The following is a 23,973-nucleotide window of genomic DNA, read 5'->3' as shown; positions in this document are numbered from 1 at the left end:
AATCTATTCAAATTGAACAACTGAGAAGTGGGATCACATGAAATCTATATGTGGGTGGGTCACGTGGAATGCTTTCCGTATATACCTCTTTCAAGAGAGGGGCAAGTTAATAATATTAGTTTGAGAGCAGCCCGTGTCACTCTTTCGCCACTGAACATTTTGTTAGATGTTATATGCATCTTTAAAAAAAACAAAGAAGAAGACATTATTGAATTTCTGGGTTCAACAAAAAAAAGGTCATTACCTTCATAATACAATTACAAAGTATATGGATCATCGACCTCATGTTTCTTATTGAATTCCATGGATGGGCTCTTCTAAGTTCAAAGAAGCCATAGGGAAGGGAACACCTATGGGAAGCCACTACGTTGCGATAAGAGAAATTTACAGAAAATCCGTTTCTATTTTTGGAAATTTGAAAATGGTAATGTATATCCTATATTTTACACTAAAATCTTACTTTTTGATCTAATAATGTATTTCAATTCTATATTTTATATTTTACACCAAAGGCTAACTTTTTTTTTATAGTGAATAGTGTATTTTAATTCTATCTTATTTTCAATAAATTTGATTAAGTTCAAATTTTAAGTATCCATGCTTCTTATCATAATACACATGTAAAACATTATTAAAAATATATTTCAATGACAAAAATACCCCTATAAATTTCAAAATTTTTATATATTTTGTTAATTATTTTTTTTTTTTTTTTTTTATTTTGGTTATATTGTGAGATGGTGATAGAGAAGTTTCTATAAGGCCTAGGTATTATGAAAACAAGATAAGCCACACCTAAAATCCTCATCAAGAAAGTACTTTTGGCCGCATAAATCTCCATGATGTATCTAAAATCAATTTTCAACATCGATAATGAAATTTGAAACTCAAAAAATGATACACATTTGAGAATCCATGAAAACTTGCTTTTAGGGGAAAATGGATGGCCTAGATAATTTGTTACAATATACATTATTTTTAGAGCTTAAAATCCTAATTTTTTCCCAACCATAACGTTCAAGCTGAAATGATCGATGTATATATTTTCCAATACATGAATCGCAATTTCCAATATTTTGATAGGGCTGCAGCCTTATCAAACCAATTTCCAATATTGATTCCCCAAATTTGAGCTAAATTAAATAAAATAAAAGTTAAAACACAATTCACACTCTCAAAAAGTGAGACTATAAAATATACATGTCGATTTTTAAATTTTGATAATTATAAATTTTGCTTGAGTGATGCCTAAATTGCGATCAATCCTATATTTCATGAGCTCATTGAGAGAGAGCAAGGAAGTACAATAATAATACGTAACACTTTTTTTTTCTTTTGGGAATACATATATTTTTTTTTTTTTTTTGATAAGTCAGTGGGGGAGAAAGCCTCATCCCAAAATTTTCATTAATAATAGAATACATACGCATAATTACTATACAATAAATAAATGGCAACGGAAAAACATATACAATGACCCTAGCCTAACATGTACATTAACATCATTTCGAGTAAACAGATGATCTCTGCCCACCATGAAGGGGACTGTGTCATATTTGATAATTTCGAGGGTTATCCAACCTCATAGTAATAAGTGTACCAATTCGTGTACTGTATATTTACCCCGGAGATCCAACTTCCATGTTCCTACGAAATCAGCTTGTTTCATCTGTCAAACAAACAAGGAGATAGGAAGAAAACTTGTATCTTCACTATTATCAACACATAGATATAAAATCAGTAGTAATTTTGCAACAAATTAATTTGTACAGTAAGAAACAAATTCTATTCTAGGAGAAAAGGGCATTTCTTTCTACTCTTTTGTCGCTTGCTAGCAAGGTCGAGCTAAAAGAGCCAAAAAAGCCCTTACATATTGGAGTATGGCCACAAAGGCCTCACGACTGCCATTTACTTCATGGTCTCTTTTTTCTATTATTTTAAAATACATTTAATAATATTATTTACTTGATGCTATTTTCAATAAGTTACTTTTCAACTATTTTTTCTTCATCACATTCTCACTAAACTTAATTATGCCCAAGAACATGAGCCTATATAAAACCACCATGCCCAACAATATGGCCAAGTCCACCCACTTGGAGTACCCCATCTCCACTTGCCATGTCTCTGTTAAAATCTTCTCTCCTGTTATGGTGGGTGACCCTCCTACTAAGCCATTAGGTAAAGTAAGACCCTCAAACTCATTCTTGTAAAAACCTTGGTTAGCATACTTATGGAATGCGATGTAGTACATTGGGTACTTCCAGAACGGCTTAGGCAAGTCGTTAGGCAGTCGGAAAAAGCCACCGTTCAGCATCATGACACCTTGGATACCGGCACCGGTGATGATGCCCATGAGGAAGTCGGGGACGAGGCTCGCAACAATCATCATGAGGCTCTCTACAAGCATCATGCACACAAAGAGGACTAGAGCAAAGTAGATGAAGTGCTCGGCTCCATCTTGAAGACGAGCCAGGTAGTAGGCGATGGCTCCCGGGATTAGAGAGATGAGGAGGAGGTAGGGGGTGGAAGAGATGGTGTTTCCAATCACATAGGCGCCCACGCCGTAGTGCCCGTTTAGTCTCTCACGCCCGAAGATCTGTGACCATGAGGATCAATCCATGTGAGAGAGGCAGAGAGAGAGCGAGAGTCTCTAGTCATTTGCATCTTGGATTATCAGGTGAGATGTTTTGACCACTCGATGTAATTTTTTCGTTTTCTTCTAATCTTTAAGCTTTTTATATGGAAAATGTTTATATAGAGCCGAGGCTCTAAACAATCAAATTAGAGTCCACCTAAAACTTTTTGAGGTTGTTTTGATGCCCAAATATCCTTAAATTGATCATCTTGATATCAAGATTCATAGACATGAGAAAAAATTGGATTTCAAGTTTTAGAAATAGTGTATCTTGTAACGCATTTTTGGACCGTCAATTTTCAAGTTTTTATAGATATGCTTGATCTACAGTGTTTTTCAAACTTTGAATTTTATTACTAAAGATGAAAATATATTTTAAGGCTATCACAAAGATTTCCAGTATTTAAACTACCTTTCTCGATACTATTTGAAGGTGCGCTTTACTTTGATTGTTTAGAGCTTCAGCTCTATACAAATTGCACCCTTTTTATATAGGTTCATGGTTCCGTAGTCTTGATTCTTTTTTCTTTAGTATTCTACTTGAGTCATCAAATTTTTTTTTATTGTTGCTGTAAAAAGGAAAATAAATATATGGAAAGATAGTAATGAAAAAACGACCTTCATGTCCTCCACAAAGGAAGGGAAGCCTCCAATCGCCATGAACGTCAAAAATGCTGCCACAAACATGAGCATGGACCCTCTCGCCTAAAATGTTTGTCAATACAAAACACACGAGAACCATGATATTTAGAAGGTAGAATGCATAAGCTGTTCAACTTTTGATTGAAGTTGAATGGACTCAAGGCAAAGGCGATCAGGTGCCACAACATGACATTTTGAGTTCCATTTTTACCACAAGTAAGGCTGTTCCCCACTGATCTACCCTAAAAAGCAAAAAAAACTTTTAATTGAAGCACAATGTCACACTAACCTGAATGGAGCCAAAGTTGTGGCCAATGTCAAAGAAGATGGTGCCTACACACACGCACAACGCAATGTAAACTCCTAGGCGCAACCAATAATATCCCAAATCCCTATACATGTTCACAAAAGATCTTCTTGTCAAGACTGATGCTTGTGTAAAGAAGCTTGCTTGGCTTCCTTTCTTTGTCAATGCTTCTCCCTCCTATAACAAATCTTTCAAAGAGTTAGACATACACACATATGGAGAGAGAGAGATTGAGAGAGAGAGGTCTTACACTCTTGGATATATCAGCTACACGAGGAAGGACTTGTTTGGCCATGGTGGATGACTTGTAAGACTTGACTAAGATATCAATGGCCGCAGAAGCTTTTATGGCCTTGGCCTCGGGACCTTGTTCAATATCCTAAGGAGATTGACTACTTCTTAGTGACAAGCAACAACCTTTGATCAACAAACACCAGCCCAAATCCAAGAATTGCAAGCCTAGGAGTGCTTGAAAAAGTATTGGGCTTGACTTGGGCCATCATATAAATATATATGATATATATTCTCCAGCATGGCATAACTCGGCCCATTGGCCAGTGCACCTTACTTTTTAGAAAAATATCAATAAAAGTGTCGAAACCCATTGCAATGTAGCTAAAAGAATAAAAAGATTGCAAATTACACTTAATATAAATGGATATATTAATCGGGTACTTAAAGAAATTGTGGAAACTTTGTCTTCCAACTTGCCCCAATTTGATATTAGGAAGCCATAACAATTAAGGGTGCTTTGGTAATTTTAGCCCCAAATAAGCTTTAACTAAAGGATGTGGTTTGTATAGAGCCTAGGCTCTAAACAATAAAAATTAAAGCCTACTTTCAAATAGTATCGAGAAAATCTTTGTGAAAGCTATAAAATATATTTTCATATTTACTTATAAAGTTTCAAGTTTCAAATTATCCATGAAAACTTGAAAATCTTGAAAATTGACTGTCCAAAAATATGTTACAAAATGCAATATTTTGAAAATCTTGAAAATTTTGATGTCGAGATGATCAAGTTGAAGATATTTGGGAATCAAAACAACCTCTTTTAGTAAATTTTTATAGGAAGGCTCAAATTTGATTGTTTAGAGCCTCGGCTCTGTATAAACTTTTCCCATACTAAATGACACTTTTGAGGGTAAAATTACCAAAAACCTCCAATTTTTTTGGCTTGTCAATACTGATTGGGTGAAATTTGGATAGTTTTTAACATTTTCTTTGATGAAGTGCTTGATTGATAATGAAATTTAAAGGCATATCGCCAATTGTAATTTGTAATATTTTAACCCATTTAGTGATATTGTAAAGGTTTCAACCCATTTTCCCTATTTTCTTAGCCCAAACCCGGTCCAAAAGCCCACACAGACATGAGAGGGGGATAGATTGTGCATATTCCAATTACCTTATCAAAGTCAGAGTTGATGGTGCGGAGGAAGTGATCTGATGGGTTTCTCAGTGAAGGGCAAGGGAACCCACTCAGTGCAAAAAACTCACTGGCTGCAGTGGCAGGGCCAAAATACACAGTTTTCCCAGTGGAGAGGAGGCATAGTGTGCTGAAGAGGCCGAACACCTCAGCACTAGGCTGGTGTATCGATGCCACCACGGTTCGACCATCATGCAAAGCCAAACGTGCATTCTAGTCATGACATGGTAAGATGCTGCACTGTCGAGCCCACTAGTGGGCTCATCAAGAAAGAGAAGGCTAGGTCTCGTGAGGATCTCAATACAAACGCTCACCCTTCTCTTTTGGCCACCACTTAGTCCCTTAACGCCCCAACCCCCTATCCTTGTATGCATCGCATCTTGTAAACCCATCTCTCTGATGGTTGTCTCAGCCCTCTCTCTCTTTTGGGAGCTCGACATGGTGCTGGGCAACTGGAGCTGGGCTGAGTAGTACACTGCTTCCCATACCGTGAGGGTGGTCATGAGTGTATCATCCTGGGTCACATGGGCCTAGGTTTCAAAAGGCATATGAGCCTATATAGATTAGAAATTGAAAGTGAACGGTGCTGGATCGGTCCTTTGCATCTACGAAGAGGTTTATATAGAGGCGAGGCTCTAAACAATCAAATTAGAGCCCACCTAAAAAATTTCATTAGAAGAGGTTGTTTCGATGTCCAAACATCCTCAAATTGATCATCTCGACATCAAGATGCATGGACATGAGAAGCAACATAAATTTCAAGTTTTGGAAATAGTGCATCTTGTAATGCATTTTTGGATCATCAATTTTCAAGCTCTTCATGTTTTCACGGATTTGCTCTATCTACGCTATTTTTGAAGCTGTAAAATTTTTAATTAAAGACTAAAAAATATTTTAAGGCTATCACAAAGATTTCCAATATTGAAACCATATTTCTCGACACTATTTGAAGGTAGGCTTTACTTTGATTGTTTAAAGCCTCGGCTCTATACAAACCGCACCCTTACATTTAAGGTGCATGATGTATCCTACACCATAGGAACATGTATTGCGTTCTAAATGATGAATGGTCGAGATTAACTCTATCCAATTGACTGCTCATCATCAAGAATTGTTGTTAATCTCTCAATGGATTTTGGATGTTCCCATGGTGTAGCACATACTAAATAGAACTTTAGGAACCCTGTCCTTCTATTTAGGAACCATGTACCTTAGTATAGGGTCCAACGACTAAATTAAGAGGGCTGATCCCAATGTAAAATACAGAATTAATGCATCAAGTAAGGTATGTCCATACCGATGTTCCATATGCTAGGGCTTGTTTCCGACCATTGACAAGGATCTCCCCTGTTTGCTTTGTGTTAGAACTCACTCGGCCTACAATTCAAGCAATCCAAGTGTAGGACATCACAAGTGTCAGAATACAATGAACACTCATGAAAAATGAAAGGGCTGTGTGATCTAGCACAACATGTACAATCAAATTTTTTGCATTCTTTCTTTTGCAATACCGGCTAGATGACTTCCATATGTCTAGAAAATATAACATTAATTTACAAAAATAAAACCAAATACAACCTAGGATCTTCTCTTGCATACCAGTGCAATTCTATGAAAAAAATATAGTTAAATTCATTATTTTTAACAAATATTTGTATTAGTAGGAATTTAGAAGAGATGCTATTCTTGTACAATAGAGTCTTAATGAACAAAGTTTATTTCCGTAAATATTAAATTTAAGTCCTCAAATTATAAGGAGTCCCTTAATTTTTATTTCCAATACAAATAAGGAATGCGACAATTTTTAATTTTTATAAAATTTAATGGTTAACATTTTATTGTTAAACATAATTTATTCCAATTTAAATTATGAAATTTAAAAATAAAGTAATAATGTTAAAGCATCAAAGGCTATCTATTTTGATTGATAGCTGCTCGTGACTAAACACACTCATTTAAGGAAGGAACAAGTTTAGATGAGGTGTGAACATCAAACTATAGAGGTAAAGCGTACCATAAACATCCACTTCAAATTAATCATCCCGGCCACAGAATATAAGAATATACAAGAAAGATTTCAAGTCCTAGAATCAATGCAATGAACTATTTGGACCATTCATTTTCTAAAATTTAAAGTAAGTTTAGATTAACTATATCTGCACTATTTTTAGAGCTTTAAATTCATAATTTAGAGAAATATAGATTTTCAAGCTACCATTGCTCAAGCAAATGGAGAAGTAAAAGTCTAATCCGAGATTGGAACCCTAATTATCGTATCAAATTGCATTGCCTGCCTTTTATAGGTAACTTCAAATAATCTGTATTATTTTTTAAATAACATTTTGTTTTCTTTTGGATAAGTTGGGTTACTGAAATTAGGCTCCCCTAAAAATAGGGGCAGACCAAGTTGACAGCTTTATTACGCTTAAAAGGACGAGAAAACCCTAATGTTCCAAAAATTTTGTGCATCCAAACAAAGTAAAAACAACCAAACATCTTTTTTGGTGGTATTAGAACTTCACTTTGATTAGAATGTTCCGTTTTGTTACGGCATGTTTGGTTGGTGCACGTTAAAATTGCCTTATACATATTTTTGTAAATAAAACTCATCATAAAATATTTTAGTATAAAATGGTCCACTTTGCATAAAAATATAACCACATTTCAACCCATGGCAAGCATTTCTCTGGTTTTATTTAAATATAATATATAAATTACTAATATATATTTATTTTATGTTATGTTATATTATACTATATGTTTTATATTATTAATGTATATTAGTATTATATATAATAGATATTACCTCTATATCTATGTCTTCTCACATATTTTTGGATTTTGTTAAAACCCCATCGACAAATGCTATCCCCACTTGGACCAATACAACACCAAAAGTGCGTCAGAAAGGGTGGAGTTGAAGCTTATCCTTACATATCCAGTCCCTATCATTGGATTCAGAACTAATGGAATAGCTATATAATATATAAAGAGGAAAGTTTATATAGAGCTGAGGCTCTAAACAATAAACTTTGAGCCTACCTCAAAAAGTTCACTAAAGAGGTTGTTTTGATGCTCAAATTTATTCAAATTGATCATCTTGACATCAAGATGCATGGACATGAGAAAACATGGATTTCAAGTTTTGCAAATAGTGTATTTTGTAATGTATTTCTGGACCGTCAATTTTCAAGATTTTCAAGTTTTCATAGATCAACCGATCTATACTTTTTTTGTAGCCTTGAACTTTATAAATAAATATGGAAATATATTTTCAGGCTATCACAAAGATTTCTAGTAGTGAAACCATATTTCTCGACATTATTTGAAAGTAGGCTCTAATTTGATTGTTTAGAGCCTATGCTCTATACAAACTGCACCCATAAAGTTATATACTATATTACATATATTTATATTATACTAAATTATATTATATAGATATATATTATATTTGTATTGTATTACATATTATATCTAATATATTTAGTTTATTATATATAATATATAATATATTGTATTTTATTAATATTTAAATATTATTTGAATAAATATAACTATATATTTTAAGTTATAATATTTAAATAACACATGTATTTAAGTACTACGCAAGTTATCAAACATATGAATTACCCAAAAAAAAAAAAACAAATTGCCAAACACATGTTAACAAACTTTGAAAAATGAAAGTTTACAAAAGTCTTTTTTTTTGCAAAGTGTTTACGTCTATAAATATTTTTTTTCAAAGAAACGTTCCCTTAGACCAAGCCCGGATCGCAAGAGCCTACCTAGACCACTAAAGGCTTCTACCAAATAAAAAAATCAGTCGGCCAAAATATTTTGCACTCCCCCTTGAGAGTATCTATTTACTATGGGTAAAACTCAATTTAGAAGCACTTTTAGGATTCCAAATTCCGGAGATGTAACCTTCTCAATCCATAAACCAACTTTACTATTTTTTTTTTTTATGAATCACAATCTCGATGTACTTAAACAACAATGCCTCAAGATTAAAAAGAGGCTGTTCATTTCTTGGAGGTTTAGATCGAAGTGTTAGAGAACTCAAAATGAAAATTCTCTTCCCAAAATAATGATAGGGGGTTCCTCAAATCTGAGATAAAAAATCCTTTTAAGTCAGTCTTTTCCTCAAGGGATAAATTAATATGTGAACAATTGTTTCATGTGGGCTGGACTGCATTTCTACAATATGCGATCGATAGGTGTAAAGTATCCCTCTTAAAGATGGATGCAAGTAGGTGATCCATCTAAACGGTCCAAATGTTTTTTTTTTAATATAATTATTATTTATAGTTTCAAAATATATTTATTTTCATATTCATGATCTCCATGGTAAAAATTATATATTCGCTAATTATTAGGATTAAATTATATTTAAAATAAATATAATTTAATTGCCAAGCCCACATTTCTACATTTGCGGGCTTGGCCGCATGCTAACCACGTCCTTAATATATTCCCACATGAACATAGTGAACATGCTCAATAATAAAAAAATCTAAAGTTGAAAGAAAGCCTCAAACCTACAAGTGCATCGAGAAGGGTTGACTTTCCGCACCCTGACGGGCCCATGATAGCCAAGACCTCGCCTGGTTGGGCGCACCCATTGAGCCCCTTTAGAATTGTGCACGCACCCTCTGTCCCAAGAGCCGTGACCCACAGATCGGTCCATGTTAATGACAATTTGGACCCAATGGAGCCTACTGGATCGATATCGGGCAGAACAGACTTATGCTTGGTCCTACCCATCTCCACACTAGTCACAGCAGTGTGTTTAGAGCAAATCTTGGCCGGTTGGAGAGCTGATGAATTGAGGTGGAAGAAGCATTCGGTGGTGGTTGATGCATCCTCATCTGTGTCGGAGACATCTAGGCTCGGGTTTGGTTGGAATGGTTTGGGAGTGATTTCATCAAGGGAGATGTCGTCTTTAGATTCATGTTGGAAGAGACTTTGGCCGAGGAAAGGGTTTGGGGATTGCGTTGGGCTCGACCTCGGCGTCCATCGTGGGACATAAGGGGGTGAGGCCATCGAGATTGAGAGCAGCTTGAACAAGAATGTAGGGGAAAGAGAGAGAGAGAGAGAGAGAGAGAGAGAGAGAGAGAGAGATTGGGGAGGGGCGGACGGGGGCTGGGAAGACTGGTCTGAGGGGACGATGGTTTTAAACTCTTTTTGGTCCATTTAAAATGCGCGTGTAGAGGTATTTTGATCATTTTAATTTATCGAAAATATTTTTTGAATATTTTTCGCTAGTGCGATTTTAATAGAGGAATGAACATAAAAAATTTAGTGTCAAATTAGTCTATAGAAAAAAGGAAAATCCACACATAGTACATCAAGCAATGAACTTAGGGGCCCGCTTGTGGAAAAAATGGCTCCTGCCATTGTTTCAAATGGCTCCTGCCTTTGCTTCAAAAGAAAATTTAATGGCCTCAATCATCAATGCAAACAGTTGCCTCTCTCTCTCTCCAATGACTTGGAGATGCAGTTGTCTGTCTCTTGACATGGAGATGACCCACACATCTTTCTCTCTCTTAGATGGTTTTAAGAGGACCTGACTTTCTACATTTTGTCATGGAAATTTTTTTAATGAATCACATCAATGCATTGTGCCTATCTTCATGTATAGAAACTCCATCTTTCGACATGATTTAGAGGTGTGCCTTCTTGGATTATTTACGATGGATACCTCAAGGAAATACTCTCTAATTCCCCGAAACTAGTTTTTGGGTCCACACGTAAATTTTGCCTCCCCTATAGAAGGGACTCGCGAGGAGGGCTTGTAGCAAGCATTTCATCAGTGCTTGTTTAGTCAATGGAAGCACCATGGAAGCTAGAAAAGGAGCCCTTCTTCCCCACCATCTGCGTCTTATCCCAATATTACCATTCACTACTGTCATGTGCTTTTTCGATTTCTCCATGGCCTTAGAGGGCTCCCCATTTTGTAGAGAAAATGAAATAGTGGCCCTCTTGGATTTCAATACTTCTAATTCCAACCCAAATGCTACATTGACGGTCCAAATGGATTGGTTGAATTGTTGTGAGTGGGAAGCAGTGGAGTGCCACACTTCCTCTTGTAGTGGTTCCCACCTTTATGTTATTTTGGCATGGGTTGACGCAATAATATAAATCCAACGGCCCATATTAAAAATGGGTTGATCTGATGATGACGACTTCATTTTATAATATAATTTTATTAATTTTTCTATAAATCCCAATCACATGAAATTTGGAATATCCATTCTTCTCATCAAGGCACATCTAATAAAAGTTCTACAAAATAATTTAAAATAATAAATTAATCAAAATTCCCTTTAAAATTTTTAAGTGTATTTTGGTCTTTTTATTAATTATTTTTTGATATCTTTATTTGATTATTCTATTTTTAAAGATAAAAGCCTTAAATTTAAAATGATTTAGATTTATAGGAAAAAATTAAAATTAAAATGCAAAATACAATCCTGATCATTAGATCACCCTAAAATCAATATGGGCCGTTGAGCATTCACTGTAACTATCAGCTAGCGGCCTGCCCTCATATTCTCCCTGTTATTGTATATTAAACTTCCCAAGTTTTTTTTGTTCTTTCAATGCACATTTTTATTAAGGGTGTGGTTACAACATTAAACAATTCAATTAAGGTGAACCTCCAAATTTTATCATAACTTGTAATTTTGGTATTAAAAATTCTTAAGATTCTTTGAAAAACTATTTTCACATCTAATTATAAACCTTTAAGCTCTAAAAATAGTTAAAATCAAGTAGATCTATATATGTATGAAAATCTTGAAAATGGATGGTCTATATATATGTATGAAAATCTTGAGAAAGGACGGTCTAGATAATGTGTTGCAATATGCACTATTTTTTAGATTTTAAGCTTTTTTTTTTTTTTTTTCATATTCATACATCTCAATGTCGAGATAATCAATTAGAAGATTTTTCAACACTAAAACAACCTTTTTCAGATGGATTTTTTAGGCGCATCCGTAGTTCTACATTTTAAGGTACATTTCATGGATGCAACCCTATGTAAACTTTTTCAGTGATCTCCTTGTAGTATAGGTATATGGTTTCACATAAGATGTTTGTAAATAATTGTGATCTCGTTATAGTATAGGTATATGGTTTCATATAAGATGTTTGTAAATAATTGTGATCTCCTTGTAATATAGGTATATGGCTTCAATGAATACATCGCTTCTTTTTAACTGGGTTATGTTATTGAGAGTTTGTTTGAAATAATTTTTTAATGTATTTCCTACACTCTGTTTCCTGCCTCGCCTTTGGATGTCGTACATGCGGAGATAATATGATGGAGGTATATGAAGTAATTATTTAAATGGTGTGGTTTTTGAAGGGTTACAACCTCAAAATTAAAGCGAGGTCCAAATTTTATCATATAATTTTGGTATAAAAAAGTATTCAGATTGATCTCAAAATCTATTTTCATATTTAATTAAAAATTTTTAAATTCTAAAAATTAAAAATAATTACAAACAACTAGATATATAAATATATAAAAATCTAAAAAATGAAATGTGTTGCAACATGCACTATTCATTTTATTTTTTTTATATTCATGCATCTCAATGTCAAATCTCAATATCAAGATGATCAATTAGAGGATTTTTCAGCATTAAAATAACATTTTCAGATGGATTTTTAAGGTGCACCTTTAATTCTACTTTTTAAGATTGCAACCTTTCATAAACTTTTTCATTATTTAAATAATCTTTTACATATTTAATTTTGTATTAATTCCTACATAAATTTAACTGGGACTAAGAGTTTTATTATCATCAACCTCCAAAACCAAAACTGATTTAATATTTACAAATAATTTATAGAGAACAAACTCTCATTGGAAGAGATTTTTGATGAGATAAATTTGTTGGAGGTTTGTTTCCAAACAAAGTTTATTGTTTTATACGAATTGGAAAATGATTTTTGGAGTGAGACAAGTTTGTTTTCAATCAATGTTTAACTGTATTATATTGATTAGAATACAGTATTTTTCATTGTGATTTTGTATGCAACGAAACAACTCAAGAACGTCTATTTCTAATCTCGCCACACTTATAGTCAACCGCAACCCAAAATAAGCAACATGAATAATAACCATTTTAAATGTATATAATATGATCTCATTCCCTCTACCAAAGTAATGTATTTTTTAATAATTTTAAGAGGGCTAAGACAACCATCAGAGAGATGGGTTTACAAGATGCGATGCATACAAGGATAGGGGGTTGGGGCGTTAAGGGACTAAGTGGTGGCCAAAAGAGAAGGGTGAGCGTTTGTATTGAGATCCTCACGAGACCTAGCCTTCTCTTTCTTGATGAGCCCACTAGTGGGCTCGACAGTGCAGCATCTTACCATATCATGACTCGAGCTGCACGTTTGGCTTCGCATGATGGTCGAACCGTGGTGGCATCGATACACCAGCCTAGTGCTGAGGTGTTCGGCCTCTTCAGCACACTATGCCTCCTCTCCACTGGGAAAACTGTGTATTTTGGCCCGGCCACTGTAGCCAGTGAGTTTTTCGCACTGAGTGGGTTCCCTTGCCCTTCACTGAGAAACCCATCAGATCACTTCCTCCGCACCATCAACTCTGACTTTGATAAGGTAATTGGAATATGCACAGTCTATCCCCCTCTCATGTCTATGTGAGCTTTTGGACCTGGTTTGGGCCAAGAAAATAAGGAAAATGGGTTGAAACCTTTACAATATCACTAAATGGGTTAAAATATTACAAATTACAATTCGCGATATGCCTTTAAATTTCATTATCAATCAATCACTTCATCAAAGAAAATGTTAAAAACTATCCAAATTTCACCCAATCAGTATTGACAAGCCAAAAAAATTGGAGGTTTTTGGTAATTTTACCCTCAAAAGTGTCATTTAGTTATGGGAAAAGTTTATACAGAGCCGAGGCTCTAAACAATCAAATTTGAGCCTTCCTATAAAAATTTACTAAAAGAGGTTGTTTTGATTCCCAAATATCTTCAACTTGATCATCTCGACATCAAAATTTTCAAGATTTTCAAAATATTGTATTTTGTAACATATTTTTGGACAGTCAATTTTCAAGATTTTCAAGTTTTCATGGATAATTTGAAACTTGAAACTTTATAAGTAAATATGAAAATATATTTTATAGCTTTCACAAAGATTTTCTCGATACTATTTGAAAGTAGGCTTTAATTTTTATTGTTTAGAGCCTAGGCTCTATACAAACCACATCCTTTAGTTAAAGCTTATTTGGGGCTAAAATTACCAAAGCACCCTTAATTGTTATGGCTTCCTAATATCGAATTGAGGCAAGTTGGAAGACAAAGTTTCCACCATTTCTTTAAGTACCCGATTAATATAGCCATTTATATTAAGTGTAATTTGTAATCTTTTTATTCTTTTAGCTACATTGCAATGGGTTTCGACACTTTTATTGATATTTTTCTAAAAAGTAAGGTGCACTGGCCCATGGGCCGAGTTATGCCATGCTGGAGAATATACATCATATATATTTATATGATGGCCCAAGTCAAGCCCAATACTTTTTCAAGCACTCCTAGGCTTGCAATTCTTGGATTTGGGCTGGTGTTTGTTGATCCAAGGTTGTTGCTTGTCACTAAGAAGTAGTCAATTTCCTTAGGATATTGAACAAGGTCCCGAGGCCAAGTCGATAAAAGCTTCTGCGGCCATTGATATCTTAGTCAAGTCTTACAAGTCATCCACCATGGCCAAACAAGTCCTTGCTCGTGTAGCTGATATATCCAAGAGTGTAAGACCTCTCTCTCTCAATCTCTCTCTCTCCATATGTGTGTATGTCTAACTCTTTGAAAGATTTGTTATAGGAGGGAGAAGCATTGACAAAGAAAGGAAGCCAAGTAAGCTTCTTTACACAAGCATCAGTCTTGACAAGAAGATCTTTTGTGAACATGTATAGGGATTTGGGATATTATTGGTTGCGCCTAGGAGTTTACATTGCGTTGTGCGTGTGTGTAGGCACCATCTTCTTTGACATTGGCCACAACTTTGGCTCCATTCAGGTTAGTGTGACATTGTGCTTCAATTAAAAGTTTTTTTTGCTTTTTAGGTAGATCAGTGGGGAACAGCCTTACTTGTGGTAAAAATGGAACTCAAAATGTCATGTTGTGGCACCTGATCGCCTTTGCCTTGAGTCCATTCAACTTCAATCAAAAGTTGAACAACCTATGCATTCTACCTTCTAAATATCATGGTTCTCGTGTGTTTTGTATTGACAAAAATTTTAGGCGAGAGGGTCCATGCTCATGTTTGTGGCAGCATTTTTGACGTTCATGGCGATTGGAGGCTTCCCTTCCTTTGTGGAGGACATGAAGGTCGTTTTTTCATTACTATCTTTCCATATATTTATTTTCCTTTATACAGCAACAATAAAAAAAAATTTGATGACTCAAGTAGAATACTAAAGAAAAAAGAATCAAGAGTACGGAACCATGAACCTATATAAAAAGGGTGCAATTTGTATAGAGCTGAAGCTCTAAACAATCAAAGTAAAGCGCACCTTCAAATAGTATCGAGAAAGGTAGTTTAAATACTGGAAATCTTTGTGATAGCCTTAAAATATATTTTCATCTTTACTAATAAAGCTCAAAGTTTGAAAAACACTGTAGATCAAGCATATCTATAAAAACTTGAAAATTGACGGTCCAAAAATGCGTTACAAGATACACTATTTCTAAAACTTGAAATCCAATTTTTTCTCATGTCTATGAATCTTGATATCGAGATGATCAATTTAAGGATATTTGGGCATCAAAACAACCTCAAAAAGTTTTAGGTGGACTCTAATTTGATTGTTTAGAGCCTCGGCTCTATATAAACATTTTCCATATAAAAAGCTTAAAGATTAGAAGAAAACGAAAAAATTACATTGAGGGGTCAAAACATCTCACCTGATAATCCAAGATGCAAATGACTAGAGACTCTCGCTCTCTCTCTGCCTCTCTCACATGGATTGATCCTCATGGTCACAGATCTTCGGGCGTGAGAGACTAAACGGGCACTACGGCGTGGGCGCCTATGTGATTGGAAACACCATCTCTTCCACCCCCTACCTCCTCCTCATCTCTCTAATCCCGGGAGCCATCGCCTACTACCTGACTCGTCTTCAAGATGGAGCCGAGCACTTCATCTACTTTGCTCTAGTCCTCTTTGTGTGCATGATGCTTGTAGAGAGCCTCATGATGATTGTTGCGAGCCTCGTCCCCGACTTCCTCATGGGCATCATCACCGGTGCCGGTATCCAAGGTGTCATGATGCTGAACGGTGGCTTTTTCCGACTGCCTAACGACTTGCCTAAGCCGTTCTGGAAGTACCCAATGTACTACATCGCATTCCATAAGTATGCTAACCAACGTTTTTACAAGAATGAGTATGAGGGTCTTACTTTCCCTAATGGCTTAGTAGGAGGGTCACCCACCATAACAGGAGAGAAGATTTTAACAGAGACATGGCAAGTGGAGATGGGGTACTCCAAGTGGGTGGACTTGGCCATATTGTTGGGCATGGTGGTTTTATATAGGCTCATGTTCTTGGGCATAATTAAGTTTAGTGAGAATGTGATGAAGAAAAAATAGTTGAAAAGTAACTTATTGAAAATAGCATCAAGTAAATAATATTATTAAATGTATTTTAAAATAATAGAAAAAAGAGACCATGAAGTAAATGGCAATCGTGAGGCCTTTGTGGCCATACTCCAATATGTAAGGGCTTTTTTGGCTCTTTTAGCTCGGCCTTGCTAGCAAGCGACAGAAGAGCAGAAAGAAATGCCCTTTTCTCCTAGAATAGAATTTGTTTCTTACTGTACAAATTAATTTGTTGCAAAATTACTACTGATTTTATATCTACGTGTTGATAATAGTGAAGATACAAGTTTTCTTCCTATCTCCTTGTCCGTTTGACAGATGAAACAAGCTGATTTCGTAGGAACATGGAAGTTGGATCTCCGGGGTAAATACACAGTACACGTATTGGTACACTTATTACTATGAGGTTGGATAACCCTCGAAATTATCAAATATGATGCAGTCCCCTTCATGGTGGGCAGAGATCATCTGTTTACTTGAAATGATGTTAATGTACATGTTAGGCTAGGGTCATTGTATATGTTTTTCCATTGCCATTTATTTATTGTATAGTAATTATGCGTATGTATTCTATTATTAATGAAAATTTTGGGATAAGGCTTTCTCCCCCACTGACTTATCAAAAAAAAAAAAATTATAAATGTATTCCCAAAAGAAAAAAAAAGTGTTACGTATTATTATTGTATTTCCTTGCTCTCTCTCAATGAGCTCATGAAATATAGGATTGATCGCAATTTAGGCATCACTCAAGCAAAATTTATAATTATCAAAATTTAAAAATCGACATGTATATTTTATAGTCTCACTTTTTGCGAGTGTGAATTGTGTTTTAACTTTTATTTTATTTAATTTAGCTCAAATTTGGGGAATCAATATTGGAAATTGGTTTGATAAGGCTGCAGCCCTATCAAAATATTGGAAATTGCGATTCAAGTATTGGAAAATATATACATCGATCATTTCAGCTTGAAGGTTATGGTTGGGAAAAAATTAGGATTTTAAGCTCTAAAAATAATGTATATTGTAACAAATTATCTAGGCCATCCATTTTCCCCTAAAAGCAAGTTTTCATAGATTCTCAATATGTGTATCATTTTTTGAGTTTCAAATTTCATTATCGATGTTGAAAATTGATTTTAGATACATCATGGAGATTTATGCTGCCAAAAGTACTTTCTAGATGAGGATTTTAGGTGTGGCTTATCTTGTTTTCATAATACCTAGGCCTTATAGAAACTTCTCTATCACCATCTCACAATATAACCAAAATAAAAATAAAATAAAAAAATAATAATTAACAAAATATATAAAAATTTTGAAATTTATAGGGGTATTTTTGTCATTGAAATATATTTTTAATAATGTTTTACATGTGTATTATGATAAGAAGCATGGATACTTAAAATTTGAACTTAATCAAATTTATTGAAAATAAGATAGAATTAAAATACACTATTCACTATAAAAAAAAAGTTAGACTTTGGTGTAAAATATAAAATATAGAATTGAAATACATTATTAGATCAAAAAGTAAGATTTTAGTGTAAAATATAGGATATACATGACCATTTTCAAATTTCCAAAAATAGAAACGGATTTTCTGTAAATTTCTCTTATCGCAACGTAGTGGCTTCCCATAGGTGTTCCCTTCCCTATGGCTTCTTTGAACTTAGAAGAACCCATCCATGGAATTCAATAAGAGACATGAGGTCGATGATCCATATACTTTGTAATTGTATTATGAAGGTAATGACCTTTTTTTTGTTGAACCTAGAAATCCAATAATGTCTTCTTCTTTGTTTTTTTTAAAGATGCATATAACATCTAACAAAATGTTCAGTGGCGAAAGAGTGACACGGGCTGCTCTCAAACTAATATTATTAACTTGCCCCTCTCTTGAAAGAGGTATATACGGAAAGCATTCCACGTGACCCACCCACATATAGATTTCATGTGATCCCACTTCTCAACTGTTCAATTTGAATAGATTGTTAGGATTGCTCATATTACAATGTCACACCAAAACATTATTTGATTTTTAATTATGAAAATCAAGTTAAATTTGAGGTATCCCATCTTCTTATTGGGCACTTAGCAAAAAATAAAAAAATATTTATTCTACTAAGGTATCCCATCTTCTTATTGGCCACCTAGCAAAAAAATAAAAAAATATTTATGTGGAGAATAAATAACCAGAATGCCTCTAAAGTTTTAAGGGTATTCTAGTATTGTTTTATCTGGGGAAATATTTTTTAATTTATGTTTATCATGTTCACCCCTGTTAGATATATATGTGACCCAAATTTCGCTGCAAAATGATTTATAGAATAAAAATATTACAAATAAAATATTTTAAGCCGTCGGATCAAGATCTGACACTCAAGAGCCAACTTATGGCATTGTGACTCAAGGTATTCCAGCCATCTTCTCAGATCTTACAATTGAGAGCAGAGATCACATATATTTTATATGTGGGTAGGGTCACACTTAAGACTTTCCCTAAAAAATAATCCATGGACTAAAATACCCTCAATGTAAGGAAAATTGTTTGGTGTGTCCAAGCCCCCACATGTTACTATAAGGACTTGGAGATCTACACTGTCCCCCAAAATCGGGTCACATAAATAATAGTCCTCCAAAGAAAAAGTAAAATTCAAATATTTTTTTAAAAAAATCTCGTTTTTAGTTTTATAAAATCTTTATTTTTAGAGGCTAATATTCTCCTTGTTAAATATTATGTACTCCCTCAAAATTAGGATCAAATTCTATTTCAAAATTAAATTATTAAGGGGACCACATTTCTACATGAGTTTGTGGACTCAAAGAATATAAAATGGTAAAAAAGAGAGTAAAGAATAAGCAATGCAATATTTTTAAGGGTGTGGTTTGTACAAGGTTGCAACCTTAAATAATCAAAGTAAGGTGCAACACCAAATTTTAGTATAAGATATAATTTGGGTACCGAAAATTCTTAGGATAGTTTAATAATCTATTTTTATTTATATTTGTTAAATTTTGTAAAATAAATTATTAAGAGGACCGCAGTTCTACATGAGTATGTGGACTCATAAAATATGAAATGGTAGAAAAAGATAATAGAGAATAAGCAATGTAATATTTTTAATGGTGTGGTTTGTATAAGATTGCAACTTTAAAAAATCAAAATATGCTGCAATACCAAATTTTAGTACAAGATATAATTTGGATGAAGAAAATTCTTAGGATAGCTTAATAATCTATTCTCATTTTTAATTCTAAATTTTGGACCCAAAAAATAGTTTAATTCAAGTAGGTCTATAAACACATGAAATCTTTAAAATAGACGATTCAGATATTGTGTTGCAAGATGCACTATTTTTGGGACTTGAAATTTATTTATTTTTGTTTTTTCAACATACATCACGATGTCGAGATGATCTGTTAAAAACCTTCCAAACTTCTAACCAACCTTGAAATAACTTTTTTTTTTTTTTACACCTATATATCTCGAGGTCGGGATGATAACATAATGAACCTTTCAAAGGGTTTTTTTCTCTGATCTGTTGGGCTTTTTAAATCAAGGTCTTTGATAACTCTGTAATGGTTTTGATGTGATCTTCATGTGAAGATGTTTATATTGGATGAATGGTTGTGTCAATGATGATAAAAAGAAACGCTTCTTTCTCAGAAAAACATTCACAGTGGCCGCCTAAGAGCTTTCGCCCCGCCAAGCTTGAGAGCTAATGCTGCCTAACTCTTCCTTGGATGTTTGAGACACTCTCTCTCACAAAATTCAGTCCTACTCCTGTCCTTCTTTAAATTCTGTGCCTTTTTAGAAGTTATGTCTTCGTTCTCTCTTTTTCTCTCTCTCTCTCTCTCTCAGATCTTCTTGTCCATCTATTTAATGGTCTCTTTTGGTTAATTTTTGTTATCTTATTCTTGCTTATTCTCTCTCGATCTCTCTATGAATTCTTCTTTGCTCTTTTGACATTTTTAAGATTTTTATGAATTCTTATGTACTGTTTTAACATTTTAGAATATTTTTGCTGGTTGTGATACTCGTTTTGGAGTGAGTATTCCTCTCTGTTATTCCTGGATGTATTTTGACTTTTAATATGTTTTTTTTCATGTTTAAATTGATTTTTTTCAATTGCATTTAAAGTTGATGGCAGGAAAATTTATGTTCAACATCTCTAATGTTCCATAAAATGTATTACAACGTATTACAAGAGATACGGACACCAAGATTTAAAATATTTTTTCTTTTGAAATTATCAATATTTTTGACATCAAAATAACCTCTTCAAAGTTTTAATTTGATTTTCTAAGCTTTACTTTAATTGTTTCGGGCCTTTTAACTGAGTTATCCATATAAGGTAGCTCTCTATTTTATTTGGGCCTTTTTTGTTTGTTTCTAATTTCTCAAAAGTATATTAACTTGGCCATGCTATGGAATGTATCAGAGCTTTCGATTTTCACGAAAGTTTAGCTCTTGGGGGGGGGGGGGGTGCGGGGAATTATAATTTCCCCAAAAAACAATTGCGCTTTCTTGTTTAGTGCAACAAAAAATAAATTTATATTCTCTTGAAAAACTCAAATTTTTCCGGCGAAGGGAAAATTTGCAACAGATGTATCACGAAAGTAGGAAGGCAGTGAAAAGCGTAGTCTTAAAATTATTAAAAATTACATTACTTTGGCAGAGGGAATGAGATCATATTATATACATTTAAAATGGTTATTATTCATGTTGCTTCTTTTGGGTTGCGGTTGACTATAAGTGTGGCGAGATTAGAAATAGGCGTTCTGGAGTTGTTTCGTTGCATACAAAATCACAATGAAAAATACTGTATTCTAATCAATATAATACAGTTAAACATTGATTGAAAACAAACTTGTCTCACTCCAAAAATCATTTTCCAATTCGTATAAAACAATAAACTTTGTTTGGAAACAAACCTCCAACAAATTTCTCTCATCAAAAATCTCTTCTAATGAGAGTTGGCTCTCTATAAATTATTTGTAAAAATTAAATCAGTTTTGGTTTTGGAGGTTGATGATAATAAAACTCTTAGTCCCAGTTAAATTTATGTAGGAATTAATACAAAATTAAATATGTAAAAGATTATTTAAATAATGAAAAAGTTTATGAAAGGTTGCAATCTTAAAAAGTAGAATTAAAGGTGCACCTTAAAAATCCATCTGAAAATGCTATTTTAATGCTGAAAAATCCTCTAATTGATCATCTTGATATTGAGATTTGACATTGAGATGCATGAATATAAAAAAAATAAAATGAATAGTGCATGTTGCAACACATTTCATTTTTTAGATTTTTATATATTTATATATCTAGTTGTTTGTAATTATTTTTAGTTTTTAGAATTTAAAACTTTTTAATTAAATATGAAAATAGATTTTGAGATCAATCTGAATACTTTTTTATACCAAAATTATATGATAAAATTTGGACCTCGCTTTAATTTTGAGGTTGTAACCCTTCAAAAACCACACCATTTAAATAATTACTTCATATACCTCCATCATATTATCTCCGCATGTACGACATCCAAAGGCGAGGCAAGAAACAGAGTGTAGGAAATACATTAGAAAATTATTTCAAACAAACTCTCAATAACATAACCCAGTTAAAAAGAAGCGATGTATTCATTGAAGCCATATACCTATATTACAAGGAGATCACAATTGTTTACAAACATCTTATATGAAACCATATACCTATACTATAAGAAGATCACAATTATTTACAAACATCTTATGTGAAACCATATACCTATACTACAAGAAGATCACTGAAAAATTTTACATAGGGTTGCGTCCATGAAATGTACCTTAAAATGTAGAACTACGGATGCGCCTAAAAAATCCATTTGAAAAAGGTTGTTTTAATGTTGAAAAATCTTCTAATTGATTATCTCGACATTGAGATGTATGAATATGAAAAAGAAAAAAAAAAAGATTAAAATCTAAAAAATAGTGCATATTGAAACACATTATCTAGACCGTCCATTCTCAAGATTTTCATACATATATATAGACCATCCATTTTCAAGATTTTCATACATATCTAGATCTACTTGATTTTAACTATTTTTAGAGCTTAAAGGTTTATAATTAGATGTGAAAATAGTTTTTCAAATAATCTTAAGAATTTTTAATACCAAAATTACAAGTTATGATAAAATTTGGAGGTTCACCTTAATTGAACTGTTTAATGTTGTAACCCCACCCATAATAAAAATGTGCATTGAAAGAACAAAAAAAACTTGGGAAGTTTAATATACAATAACAGGGAGAATATGAGGGCAGGCCGCTAGCTGATAGTTACAGTGAATGCTCAATGGCCCATATTGGTTTTAGGGTGATCTAATGATCAGGATTGTATTTTGCATTTTAATTTTAATTTTTTCCAATAAATCTAAATCATTTTAAATTTAAGGCTTTTATCTTTAAAAATAGAATAATCAAATAAAGATATCAAAAAATAATTAATAAAAAGACCAAAATACACTTAAAAATTTTAAAGGGAATTTTGATTAATTTATTATTTTAAATTATTTTGTAGAACTTTTATTAGATGTGCCTTGATGAGAAGAATGGATATTTCAAATTTCATGTGATTGGGATTTATAGAAAAAATATTAAAATTATATTATAAAATGAAGTCGTCATCATCAGATCAACCCATTTTTAATATTTGGATTTATATTATTGCGTCAACCCATCCCAAAATAACATAAAGGTAGGAACCACTACAAGAGGAAGTGTGGCACTCCACTGCTTCCCAATCACAACAATTCAACCCCTTCCAGGAATCCATTTGGACCTTCAATGTAGCATTTGGGTTGGAATTAGAAGCATTGAAATCCAAGAGGGCCACTATTTCATTTTTTCTACAAAATGCGGAGCCCTCTAAGGCCATGGAGAAATCGAAAAAGCACATGACAGCAGTGAATGGAAATATTGGGATAAGACGCAGAGGGTGGGGAAGAAGGGCTCCTTTTCTAGCTTCCATGGTGCTTCCATTGACTAAACAAGCACTGATGAAATGCTTGCTACAAGCCCTCCTCGCGAGTCCCTTCTATAGGGGAGGCAAAATTTACTTGTGGACCCAAAAACTAGTTTCGGGGAATTAGAGAGTATTTCCTTGAGGTTTCCATCGTAAATAATCCAAGATGGCACACCTCTAAATCTTGTCGAAAGATGGAGTTTCTATACATGAAGATAGGCACAATGCATTGATGTTATTCATTAAAAAAATTTCCATGAAAAATGTAGAAAGTCAGGTCCTCTTAAAACCATCTAAGAAAGA

At 33.6% G+C, this 23,973-nt stretch overlaps 1 protein-coding gene, 1 non-coding gene and 1 pseudogene across 3 annotated transcripts; 2 read left to right on the top strand and 1 right to left on the bottom strand.

The window, feature by feature from the left end:
- Nucleotides 1-1,689: 1,689 nt before the first annotated feature.
- LOC148782272 (ABC transporter G family member 1-like) lies at nt 1,690-10,305 on the bottom strand (annotated as a pseudogene). Its single transcript, XR_016054160.1, has 7 exons — nt 9,555-10,305; nt 6,314-6,393; nt 4,996-5,546; nt 3,838-3,966; nt 3,570-3,764; nt 3,257-3,343; nt 1,690-2,599 (listed from the first exon to the last, which is right to left on the bottom strand). The product of XR_016054160.1 is annotated as an ABC transporter G family member 1-like (transcript).
- A 2,937-nt stretch (nt 10,306-13,242) lies between these two features.
- Nucleotides 13,243-16,950, top strand: LOC148782271 (ABC transporter G family member 1-like). The gene is made up of 5 exons (XM_088863837.1): nt 13,243-13,656; nt 14,687-14,815; nt 14,889-15,083; nt 15,309-15,395; nt 16,053-16,950. The coding sequence occupies exons 1-5, from the start codon at nt 13,243-13,245 to the stop codon at nt 16,653-16,655; spliced, it is 1,428 nt and encodes a 475-aa protein (XP_088719963.1). The 3' UTR covers nt 16,656-16,950.
- A 3,345-nt stretch (nt 16,951-20,295) lies between these two features.
- LOC148782270 (small nucleolar RNA SNORD14) lies at nt 20,296-20,420 on the top strand. The gene has a single exon (XR_016055166.1). It is a non-coding gene; the product is annotated as a small nucleolar RNA SNORD14 (small nucleolar RNA).
- The last annotated feature ends 3,553 nt before the right edge of the window (nt 20,421-23,973 follow it).

Source organism: Amborella trichopoda, chromosome 4 (genome assembly GCF_054954075.1).
Source record: "Amborella trichopoda isolate Santa Cruz 75 chromosome 4, AtrichopodaSantaCruz75HAP2 v2.0, whole genome shotgun sequence".
Taxonomy (NCBI): Eukaryota; Viridiplantae; Streptophyta; class Magnoliopsida; order Amborellales; family Amborellaceae; genus Amborella; species Amborella trichopoda.
Note: the sequence above shows the minus strand (reverse complement) of the source record. Positions and strands in the feature narration are given on the sequence as shown.